Source organism: Plectropomus leopardus, chromosome 11 (assembly GCF_026936395.1).
Source record: "Plectropomus leopardus strain MGB_pleo_1.0 chromosome 11, ASM2693639v1, whole genome shotgun sequence".
Lineage (NCBI taxonomy): Eukaryota > Metazoa > Chordata > Actinopteri > Perciformes > Serranidae > Plectropomus > Plectropomus leopardus.
In genome coordinates this window covers 7,762,125-7,774,026 of record NC_142186.1, presented here as the reverse complement: position 1 = coordinate 7,774,026, position 11,902 = coordinate 7,762,125, and the positions used below count along the sequence as shown (strand labels likewise).

The window sequence follows — 11,902 nt, the reverse complement described above, 5'->3', positions numbered from 1 at the left end:
TTTAAGTTTTACAGCAATTTAAATTGAGATGTGCCATTCAAAAAGCTGACAACTGCAGTTAATAATATCCCTGCCATTTATTTTTTTATTATTTCAATTTAAAGCTATTAATGGCAAATTCCTGGAATTTTACTAACTTTGGTCGGTTGTAAAAGAGTAAGTTAGTATATTTTTCTCATCGAAGTCTTGTAAATGTTGACATCTTTCATATGTCCTGGCTGAAAAGTTTTAACAGCTCATAAAGTAAACAAATGCACTTCTGTGTACCAAGCTGTAAAGTGAATTAATGAGTCTTCAGTGGGAGGAGTGGATACACACACTAACAGGAGGCTTACTGGATTCAAATTCTATATATAGCTTGAGTGACTTAAAAGATATTAAAAAAAAAAATGCAAAATGCCATTTATGGTTCCCAAATTTTCTTTAAAGCATGTAGTCTGAACCATTGAGTAGACCTTTGTGGGTGGTGCAACCACATTGAAAGCCTTTTAGGATTTTTCACATCACCAAAAAGAGATTTTGAAATAATTTTCAGCTCTTATATACAACTATTTTAGAATTAATAGGGTGTGAAAAGCTTCTCTGGCAGCTCATCATCCAGTAAAGTGAGAAAAGACACAAGTAAAGAGGAGGATTAAGTCCAGACTTAGGCCTCCAGTCCAGTCCAGGGCAGGGAGGGCAGGTTTCCATCCCGTCCCAGCTGTCGTCCCCCCGGTGTCAGCTTCAGGGACCAGGACTTTGTCCAGAGAGGGGACATTCCTGGCCGACCGCTGCTGGTTGCCATAGGGAGAGGTAAATGAAACAACAGCAGTCGCGTCGTTGCTGCCCCCCTCCCTGTTCCTGGTCTATCTAAAGGCCTCTATTTAGAGAGGCTCTCTGCTGCCGGGACAAAGCCTTCGCAGGGATAAAGGAGGGAGGGGTAAAGAGCGCAGGGCCCTGAGAGGGAGAAAAGGACTAGAAGAAGTGAAAAAGATGAGAGAGATTATGTCTGTCCTCAAAGCTGCTCCTCACACTGCACTGAGATAAAGTGTGAGAAAAAATAATTACAAACAAAACTTCAAAAATGCAGTTTGGCACAAGTATGTTTCAGCTCGCTAACTTCTGAAGCAGCCTCTTAATTCTGAGAAAGCATTAATAATTCCTACTGTACAGATGCAATTAAGAAGCACTTTTGGTCCGTCTATGGCCTATAACAATTCAATCCAGCAGAAATAAAGTAATACACACTGGCCACAAATTAAACCTATAAATCAATGCAGACAGTTCTTCAATATCCACAATTTATAACTTCTAAACTATGCAAATGACTGGAAGTGTAATTAAACATTTTATTTAATAACTTGGACCTAGCCGTAAAATTAAAAGGCAATAAAAAAGCAATTATCAAAGAAATATTTTCAGAAAAAAAATAGTCAAAGTGTGCAGTTAAAAAACAGAAAAGTCCGCATGCAGAATGTGCACGCTCACAAATCATTCTTAGCAGTGGTAATTTATTCAGAAAGTTCACACAAGGACACATGTCATGTGTTTAGACTGAGGTCTGGACAATACAGGGATGTGCAACAAAGGGCAAGAGCTAATTACAAAATGTTGCTGCATTGTTGATTTAAGTTAAACTTTCCTATGTTTTCATGCTGCTTTTGTGGCCAAAAAAACAAAATTTTAATCTCTTGATTTCACAAACAAACATAAATAAAATATTGATGTGATTCTGAAATAAATTTAGGGGCACAAAGTTGCATATTAGACACATAGTTCGTGATATTTTATCCGTAATTGTACAGTTTGCAACCAAAATGTACCAACATTTTAAAAAAAAAAGACCAGAAATTGTTATGACTTGTAATTAAAAGTCTTGTTTTTACAAGGATAAACAACAGTAATTATAATGTTTTCTGATGTTGTTGGTCTGTTTGCATTAATAATATCCTCAAACAAGGATATGAACGGGGCCTATGATGATCAGTTGAACACAAACTGCTCCTATTCCATGTATAAAGCGAGCTCTTCAATTAAGTTTTACTGATTGGGCCTTTAATGGGTCTCATTTCATAGGCTAATAATCCTTTATGGCTGTGAATCCAGCTGCACTGATAGCACATGAAGCTGCCAGGATTTAAGTCATATGAGGAAAAGTTTCCAGGCACGGCTGAGTAATTCATTCTGGTAATATTGAACATTATTGTGGCGTAACATTGAAATCGGCCAAATCAAAAGAACATTGTGGTAATTAGGCTGTAATTCAAGGAATTACCACATCGCCACACAGGCTTAAATAGTCGTGTTGGGAGAAACGCAAAGCACATTATTTTAATGGTGTAATATGCAAACTATGGCTCGTTTCAATTACATGGCTTAACAATGCATAAATGATGCGAGCCTTGTTATTTGGACTGCAGGGTCCTCAGTTATTCAATCACTCTGAGGGGCCAATGTTAGGGGCCATGCTGCCTCCTCTCGCACAGTAAAAACACAGCGCAGAGCAGTGAGGGCCTCTGCCAAACTACATTTAAGGGAATAAAAATGAACAGCAGAGAATGTAAGCGTTAAATTAACAGTAGGATAATTATATGACCCGTGTGCTGTAAAGATTCAATTTCTAATGCTCTAATTAGGCGACTGTCTCCCCATACATCAGCTCACATCCCTCTGCCAATTTCTCACCAGAAAGCGTCCTGTGAGCGGAAATAATTAGATTTTATTAAGACACGGCTCGCGTAATAAAGAAAATTAAAGGCGGGGCTGGTTAAATATGATATGTTTTTAAAATCATTGGTTGTTCCACACACACAGTCCGCTGAGCCCCATTTAAAGACAAGGACAGTTGAGTCCAAACTGGTGGGAAGACGCTGGGATCTGTACTTGTGACTATATTATCCTATATCATAAACTGTCCACTGTCTAATGGAGGAGGCAGACACTGTCACTTGAGGTTTCTTCTTACAGAAAAATAGTCCATACGTAACTTAAGCAGGATGCTACAAGAAAATCACTGCAATATTACTGTATGTAAGGCCATTATTTTTATCATATAAACAGTATAAGTTGCCCACATTTACCCAGAACCCAAGATGACACATTTAAAGCCCCCCTCTACAACAATATGTTTTGCTTATTGTTACTTAACTTGGGTGTTTGAGCTTCGCTGTGTACATTTTGACACTATAAGACTGTTTTAAAGTTAATCTTCTGAGGGAAAGGGTCTCTAAGATCACCTTTAATCCCAGCTGAACACCTGAATGTATCAGCAGGATTTTGTGACATCACAAGTAGTTTGGAGCCAATCATGTTCCAACTTAAAAAATGTGATGTGGAAACCTGAAAACTCCAATGCACCATTCCCCGAAAACTGACTTTACAGTGAAGTAGGAGACATCCTGTGTCTTATACTTAAAAATTGGCAATAAAACATATAGATTCTGTATTTTTCCAATGGTGGAGAAGAAGCAGATGTAATTTTAAGATTTTTTATTGAAATAATTTATGTTGTTGTTTTTCTCATGTAAATTTAAAAGAAAAAGGGACACGAATTATTATTCCAAGCACGGTATTTTTGTGATTTGAAACATGTCTGTAGGGGATCATTAAATCGCTTGTTTTGTCCAACCAATAGTCTAAAACTAAAATATATTCAGTTTAATAGCACAGAAGTTGAAGTAACCAGAAAATGTTCACATTTGGAAAGCTTGATTTTTTTCCCCTAAGAAAACAGAATTAACTATTATTTACTCGCAAAATAGTTTCAGATATATTCTCTGTCCATTAACTAATTGTTTCATTTCTTACTATGTCTGTAGATAAGTACATGCCCCTACCGAATATCATTATGATATCAGGACTATTACAACAGGAGATATAATCCAATGAGGTACAATAATGTTTACTAACCTGGCATTTAGTGCCACAAAGACACAAAATAGTCCCTGTTGGAGCATTATTGGTTTATTACAGTGTCGTCTTCAGGGAACTATCAGGACTAACTGGATATTTCTTTGCTTCACGTCTACCACCTGCCACAACTTTGACTTGTTTGGCTCACGCCAGACCAGATACATAATCAGAACCAATCTTGTCTAATCTACAATATTATAAGCTTGAGATTGAAGATATCCCAAATTATAACAAAGCAACTTGCACTGTGGACTACACAGTAAAAGACAAAACATTCAATACTTTTTAATCAAGCGCAGATCAATTGCTGCAGAGTAATAACAGACATGTCATGTTGTCGAGGTTTTTATTTCAGATTAGCTGTTCAGATATCAATAATTCTCGTCAGGGCTCGTTTCAAGTCTTACATAACGGTTAGCCGACCCACGCCTTTCATCCTTACTGTAATTGTTGTGTGCATCAAAGAGAGGGAGATTGACAGGCTGTATGGGAGGATTAATACAGTGGGTGAGTGACTACACACTGGGTCGGGGAGGGGAAGGGAGAGGAGAGAGAGCAAAGATACGGGGTGAGGAGGAGGAGAATGAGAGAAAAGTAGGAGAGGACAAAAAGTGGGGAGAGAGTTAACGAGAGAGAGAGCATTAATTGTGTGCATTGTGCCGAGGCTCTTTTGCTGAGTGTGGCTGTCGAGGTGCGGGCGCTAACCCCTCCAGCAGCCCGCCGTGATCTGAGCCAGCTCTCAGACTGCTGTATTCCAATGCAATTAGGCCACTCAAAGGCCTGCTTAAAGCTGTACCCACACACACACACCCACACACACACACACACACACACACACACACACACACACGCACACACACACTCAGATAGCAACAGCCCCTGTGGGTCCCCTCCATTGTACCAGGGAGGTGTATTCTGCCCCTCTTTGAGGCCCTGGATGAAGAGACCACCCTGGGGAGCAGAAAAAAGGGAGGATTACCTCTCTTTCTGTCCCCTTCCCTCTGTCTTTCTCTCTTTCTGTCTCTTTATCTTTCTCTCGCTTTTGGTTTAGGAGTTCACCTCTAAATCAGCTCATGCAGGCACAGGGCTGAGCTTTGGTTTGCTCCTCCGAAGAGACACAACTTTTTTGTGTGTGTGCATGGAGGATACAGAGGAGCAATGAGCCATTCCTGTGATGGATGTCATTGTGGGACTGCTTTAGCAATATCACTTTCCTCTTCCTCTTTCATTATTCATACAGTCATATATTCCAACAAGTGGCGTGGGGCGTGTAGCTCACTAGCTCGTCCCCGTTGGCATCGGCGCCGCAGCCTCAGTCAGTCAGTCCCCTCTGCGCGCTGTATTAAGAGAAAGCTCTTCACGATAGCAGAGTTCTCTTGGCTGGGTTTCAGCGTGTCTCATTCCCCAGAAAGCATTTAAAGCAGATTACCAACCTAACGCTACACCTCCCTAATAAGAGAGAGAGAGAGAGAGAGGGCCAGAGAGAAAGAGAAAAAAAAAACCTGGCACATTAACACCTGCAATACTACTCAATGGCATCAACAGATTAACGAGGTAATCCACACAATGAGGTCTTTGATTCGTGTGGTTTGGCAGGCAATAACGCCAGGCATAATGCACACTGTTATTTCAGACCGTCCCAGCACGAGAAAACCTGGCAGAAGCCGTTCCTCCTTTTTTTTGTCTTCCTCCGTCAGATGAGCTTTTGAAGAATTTTAACTCGTGCATCTGGTGTGTTTGCCTGTTTCCTTGTCAGAGAAATAACCTGCTGGCTGCTCCTGTGGTACATGTGAAGGGAGAAGGGGAGGAATCACAGGCTTTCCAAAGGCTGTTTAAACAGCAGGGCTGAGGAGCTCTCCCTCCTCACCCTCCCCCCATTTTTCTGCATAAGGACGTGCATATAGGATGTGTGTGTGTGTGTGTGTGTGTGTCTGTGATAGATCTCATGGTCCCATTGCTCATGTGCGGCTCGATTAGCCCCACGTGCCTCGTTCGTCAGACGTGGAGGCAGAGCAGATGGCAGGAGACGCACCGTGTTACCATGCTGCGGCACTATGTAACGCCGCTCTAATTGAAACATCAATACTGTCCTGTCAATACGCTACTGCTACTTTACAAAACACCATTACCTGCAGACCTGCACTTGACTCTGAAAACCCTGACATCTTTGTTTCACATTGACATAAACTGGTAAAAAAAGTTTTTGGCTGATTCCACAATGGCAACAAAGTAACTTTTCCCAACATGTTGTGTAAGGGTTTCTGGTGTTTTTAATATCCTAATTTCAATTAAACACTTCAGTTGATTTGTGTTTGTGTACAGCGTTGCGGTGGTAAAGGAAGCATGCAGAAATAAGAGAGAGATTTTTCTCTCTGTAGCATCTCCGCTGTGGCACATTTTTAATGAATTGATAAAAAGTTGAGGGAGTTCACATGGCTGTGATCAGTAATTCGACGTTATCGGAAATTCAGTGGAGAACAGAGAGAAATTAGGCGGCTAGAAATTAATTTGCTATTTGTCCAACTCAATGAGGAGTGACACAGCCCCTTTAATGAATGGGTAATCCATTTCTTATTGCACTGAGCTGAATTCACCCTTCAATGAAGTGGAAAAAGACAAACATATCTTTCACTAACCTTTGCAACATCTGAAAGCAAAGGGGGGTGGTGTGGGGGTGTAGAAACCTGCTCCGGAGACTATTTGTTTTTGCAGAAAGATTTATATGTTTGTGTGTGTTTCTGTGGAGAGTGATTGAGTTTTAAAGCAAAGCGAGGAATCCACAATAAATAATGTGTGCCAACACTGAGGCCACACAGTCAAAGAACTGTACATGGAATTGATTCATGATCAATTGGTTTGCAGCACAGTGGAAAACAAAAGTCTTTATTTACCCGCAGTTTATGTGTGTTTCCTCAGTTTCTTGCCAGATGCGCTGTCCCTTCTCCTGGCTTTCTGCTCACATGTCCGCCTCCTTTTGGATCTGAAGAGTCCTGAAGAACCTGTGACGGTAAGGACCTGCTCTCTCTGTCCACATTGTCACTCGTGGTCTTTGGCTCATGAGGCTCTTTCACAGCTGAAGGTCTTGACCCCGTGGAGGACTTCTGTACAACATCTGTGTGATGTAACTGTTGGATATAGCATTAATATAAGTGTATGACATGAGAAAACTTAATCTACAGGAACTAAACACAGAAGCATACAGTTACATTAGTCAGTCTTATTTTCTCAACTAATTGATTCATCCTTGTGTCAAAATGTCAGAAAATAATGTAAGATGCCTGACATCATTTCCTAAAGCTCAATGTGATCTCTGTGTTGATGTCACTTTGTTTTTTGCTCAAACAACAATTTTAAAAGACTAGGAGTATGGAAAAAGTCGATACAGCAAAGTATTGCCATATTTTGCAAAGCAATATTGTACCAATACATGGACACCAAGTACAGATTTCTTCAATATATAAATTATAAATATTGCAAATACAAATTACACTTTTTGAAGCGCACTGGAAAAATAAAATCAACTGCTTTTTCAGTCCACAGTACATAAACATTTTACTGCTCTAAAAATGACTGAAGTGAGATGAACCTACCGAAAACTTTATCTTATTTGGTAAAAGAGATGCTGTCCTATGGAGACTGATGAAAAAATGTAATAAATCACAATATAGAAGTTGTCGAAATACTTAGTATATTGTTTAAAATCACAATATTATTATATTGTGACTTTAGTATCATGATAATTTCATATTGTGGGGCCTCTGATGATTACTCCTCCTGAAAGATACTCAATTAGTGATCGCATAACGTGAAGAAGACCTCACAGTTAAGAGGCTAGAAGTTGGGAAAGGTTGGCATTTTTGCATGGAAAAAAATACATGAAAGGATGAATCAATTCTAAAAAATATGTCAACCAACTAATCACTTAATGGATAACTGTTTCAGATATAAAAACAGCCACATGTCCTGTAAGAAAAAATGGCATTTTGGTGACTAAATTGCGCCCAATGCCTGGCATGAGAATATACACTTACCTGATTCACACAATCACGTTGTTTCCCTTCAGCACTTCCACAGTCAGAAAACAACCAGTGAGTACGATTCCACTGTATTAGTACACATTTTCAATTTCCACATTTTAAAAAAATGCAGTACATTTGAAAAAAGTCAAATTGTCCCTAAATATTTTTTATGCTTGACTGGGGTGCAAAGAAAAAACAGGAAGTGCAATATAAACTTTGTGGAGAAAAAAATAAACATATCAAATAAATCATGATGTACACACGGCATGTGAACTTAAATGTCGCTCAAACTTCCGCTTCAACAAAGAGACAAAAAAATATAGTTAAAAAACATTGAATCAGTAGGGACCGATGAGACTGTAACGCTCTCTGAATTAATACATGAAGTAAAGTGCTATATTTCCACCATGTTTTCTGTGTTGTTTTCCATTGTTTGAGGTTTAACTGTCCCGATTTTAATACATCATCTAGTTGTGCCCCTCTTTCTGCAGTGGTTTAAGAGAATCAGTGCCGCCAACTGTTTTGATGAACCACCTACTATTATTAGTATAGTTGATACAGACGCACAATATTTCGCATTTTCGATTGCAGATTATCTGGATAAAAACTTGACTGCGGTATCTAGACTAATGGGGCTGCAGCTTACCTGGAAAGCCATGCTGGACGTCAAGGGCTTGTTGTGGGTCTGCTTATCCAATACCAAGTGTCCAGAAATCTTCAACATTGGAACAAATATTTGGTGTTAAAGACAAATAAATGGTATTATTTATGGTAAATTATAAAGCCATGGACCAAGTCCTGTTTTTGAACCAAGCATTACAAAAGACAATTTCAGAAGTTGTTGCAGTAACTAAATTAAAGGTGTGCTCAAGTGATTTTATAGTTAACTTGCATTAAGGTGAGGGACTTACAAGGGACAGATTTTAAAAAGAATCGTCAAAATCAAAGAAGCAGGAGCCCAGATATGCTGACTTTTAGTCCCTTGTTTGGGACAATTTCCAGAAATGCCGGAAATTACATTTTCCATAATGCAACCAGAAAAAGCTTTTCATCTAATTCTGTTTAACACCTGCGCCTTTCAAATTATACACCCCCAATTCACCAATTTGTAACATAGTCTTTCTGTTAAAAACTGGAAATCTCTACCCCCAAACCTCATGATATCTTCAGGGAGTTGTTTCCTCATAAATTTATTCCAGACTGTTCTTCTTATTGAAGACATTATACAACAGTCTGCACAGGCTGGTCAGTGTATGACTAGTAAACCGACCTCTCCATGTTTGTGTAAAATCTGTGAAGTGGCCCTTTAATCTGATTCTAATATGCTATGATTTATTTATAGATGTTGTGGTACATTATTTGTTCTTGTCAGGTCCTCCATCTGTTGCGCTTCACACCAGCACCACTTACAGCAGGGGTTGTGACTTTGACATCCTTCCCCCTTCCTTACGGATGTCATGGGTAAAAAAAAACAAAACAAAAAAAAAACATAAGTAATCTGATATCACCCTGCTTTCTCAAGGAAAAAGACAAGGACAAACAGCTGAATTTTTGAAATCGATCAAAAACTGGCTCTGTCCACGGGAGCGACATTTCCGACTTTGGTTACGATTTGATCTTGGCTCAAGTTTTCACTGAGTGTTGACGTCTCAGAGTTGTGAGGAATCCCGAGCCGGCAGCTTACAGCGGGGGCTTCACTGATACAGTATTTACAAGGCATGAGGAAGTGGGAGCGCTGCAACAGACGGCACCGTACACGGCGCTTTCAATTATTTCTCACAGCATTCATGAAAATAGAAGCACAGCAGGGAGTACAGTATGAACAGCAAAACTATAAAAAGACATGGAGCGAAAAGAGAACTCCCAAGCTAAAATAAAATGGCATCATATGTTGGTGTTGGTGAAGAGCTGAGAGTAGTGGCTGTCTCCGAAATAGGAGAAATGGAAATATTGTGGTGGAGTGTAGACACGATCAGCAGTGATGGAGCAAAAAATCCTGAGCATAAATAATTGGAGTCAGGGTTGAAGTTTTAATTTGATAGCATCTTCAAATTTTATTTTGAAACCGAAGCTGGTCTGACTTAATGAAACTCCAAGCAAGTCGTCCAGGCCTGTCGTATGAGACACATACAGATAGTCTGCCTTTCTCCACAGGGGGGAAATTTTTACTTGACTTAAAAATTGCAGTGTTCTAGTCTGAATGAGTTTGAAGTCAAAATACTTTTCCAAAATGAATTCAAATTAGATTAAAAGACAAGTCCACAGCCTTGCTAGCAGCTCTATGAGACTCGGCATGCTAAAATGCTCACATTGGCAATGCAAACAATGATTTTTTTATAAATGTTGAGATGTTTTATATATGTATTCAACACCTTCACCTTTGTGATAATTAGCACTACATACAAAGTACAGTTGTTACAATTCATCCTGAGTAGCTCAGAACTTCTGTTAAAACAGAAATCGATGCTTTTCTTGCTCAGTTTTCACAAATGCTTTGCCCAAAATAAAATGCAGTTTAGTTTTTAAATACACCAATTGGGCTGAAGTAAGTAAATGACAGAATAGAAACTAAAAAACTGGTCTTGTACGTTTGCATTTAATGACCTGAATTCTTCCTTAATTTGTTGACGATAAGTAAAACATTAGTAGTGCCAGAAAAAAAATAAAATAATCATTAAAAAAAAAGGCAGAGATCAACAAAATCAGCATTATCCAACTACTGTGGATCATGAATGTCTGTACAACATTCCATGATCATCTACATTAACAGACGTTGCCATCAATAGAGCTGCTAGCTAAAAACAAAATAAAGCTTTTGCCTCTTGCATAGTTCGGTTTGACTCGACTCGACTCGACTTTTTTTTTCCCCCATATTTCATTTTGTACAGCGGACTGCTACTCAGTGTAGGCGGGATTCTCAGCTGATTGCCATAGCGATGCTGCATGAATTTGCTGTGACATCATCCTCATCGCAACACAAGCTGAATCCTTTTATCAGCAACCAGACAGATGAATGTCTGTACTTCATTATTTGTACAGTGTAGCACATGGCTTTTGCTGGCATTTTTAAAAAATCTGGGTGGAGTGAATAAGAATTTCTTGTTGCTATTAATGGTAGCGAGGCTCTTTAAAAATGGTGAGTTTGTGCATGATGTTCTACGTTGTGCTAGATTCTATCTGACCAATCATTGGTCAGCAGTTTTTTAACTCCACCTTGTAGCATCCACTTTGCTCTCTTTGAACCCCAGCCAAGGTTGTACCAAAATAAGTACCCTGTACTACTCACAATTTTTGCTAATGGAAAACCAAAAAAAGAATGAGTCATGTTTTGAGGAGCCGTGCCGTATCATGCAGTTAAAATCCAGCATTAGGGAATAGTCACACATGAGCAAAATAAACGCTCAGTATGTTTACACGCACAGTTCAGTCAAGCTATGGTCATAGCTCCATTAGGCCATTTAACGGGACTACTTTCCTTGTCCCAGTATACGAGCACTACGGAGAATCCATTTATTGACGGAAATAAGTCTGACTCCACCATGGCAGGTGGAGATATGCCTTTTTTCTGCAATAAACCTGATATAGACCCAATCACAACACGTATGAATAACATCATATTTAAAAATGATTATTAGCAAGCTAGCTTTTATGAGCTAGAAATGTAGCTTTGGTGTATGGTTAAATCCAGCACTGCCCACATTCAACAGAAATATCGTCTCAGCAAGGAATAGTACCTCTGCAGTCATACTCACATATGACCGCACGCTCAGTGTGAAGTTGATATTCTGTTATTTGTATCAATGTGATGGCTCGCCAGTGTACTGGGAGACTCACAAACCTATTTTAATTGACGGCATTTCTTTCTTTTCTTTTAAACTGTGCTGGTGTGTGTGTGTCTTTCCCTGAAGACTTGTACGATTCAGTAGACAACATCACCTATAATGGAGTGTACGCTCTCATTCATCCTTCACTGTCACATCCCCCTGACCATT

At 39.4% G+C, this 11,902-nt stretch overlaps 1 protein-coding gene across 7 annotated transcripts in view; it reads right to left on the bottom strand.

Annotated features, from left to right (window-relative positions):
* Positions 1-402: 402 nt before the first annotated feature.
* LOC121946024 (neuroendocrine convertase 1-like) overlaps positions 403-11,902 on the bottom strand; it is a 216,737-nt gene continuing 205,237 nt past the window's right edge. For 2 of the 7 annotated variants that reach the window (XM_088083951.1, XM_042490429.2), the window contains 3 exons: positions 8,557-8,625; positions 6,783-7,016; positions 1,471-5,340 (listed from right to left, as the gene is read on the bottom strand). In XM_088083951.1, the coding sequence (XP_087940077.1) occupies positions 6,804-7,016; positions 8,557-8,625 (282 nt within the window). In that variant the 3' untranslated portion in view covers positions 1,471-5,340; positions 6,783-6,803. The other 5 variants (XM_088083954.1, XM_088083955.1, XM_088083952.1 and 2 more) reach the window with 5 other exon arrangements.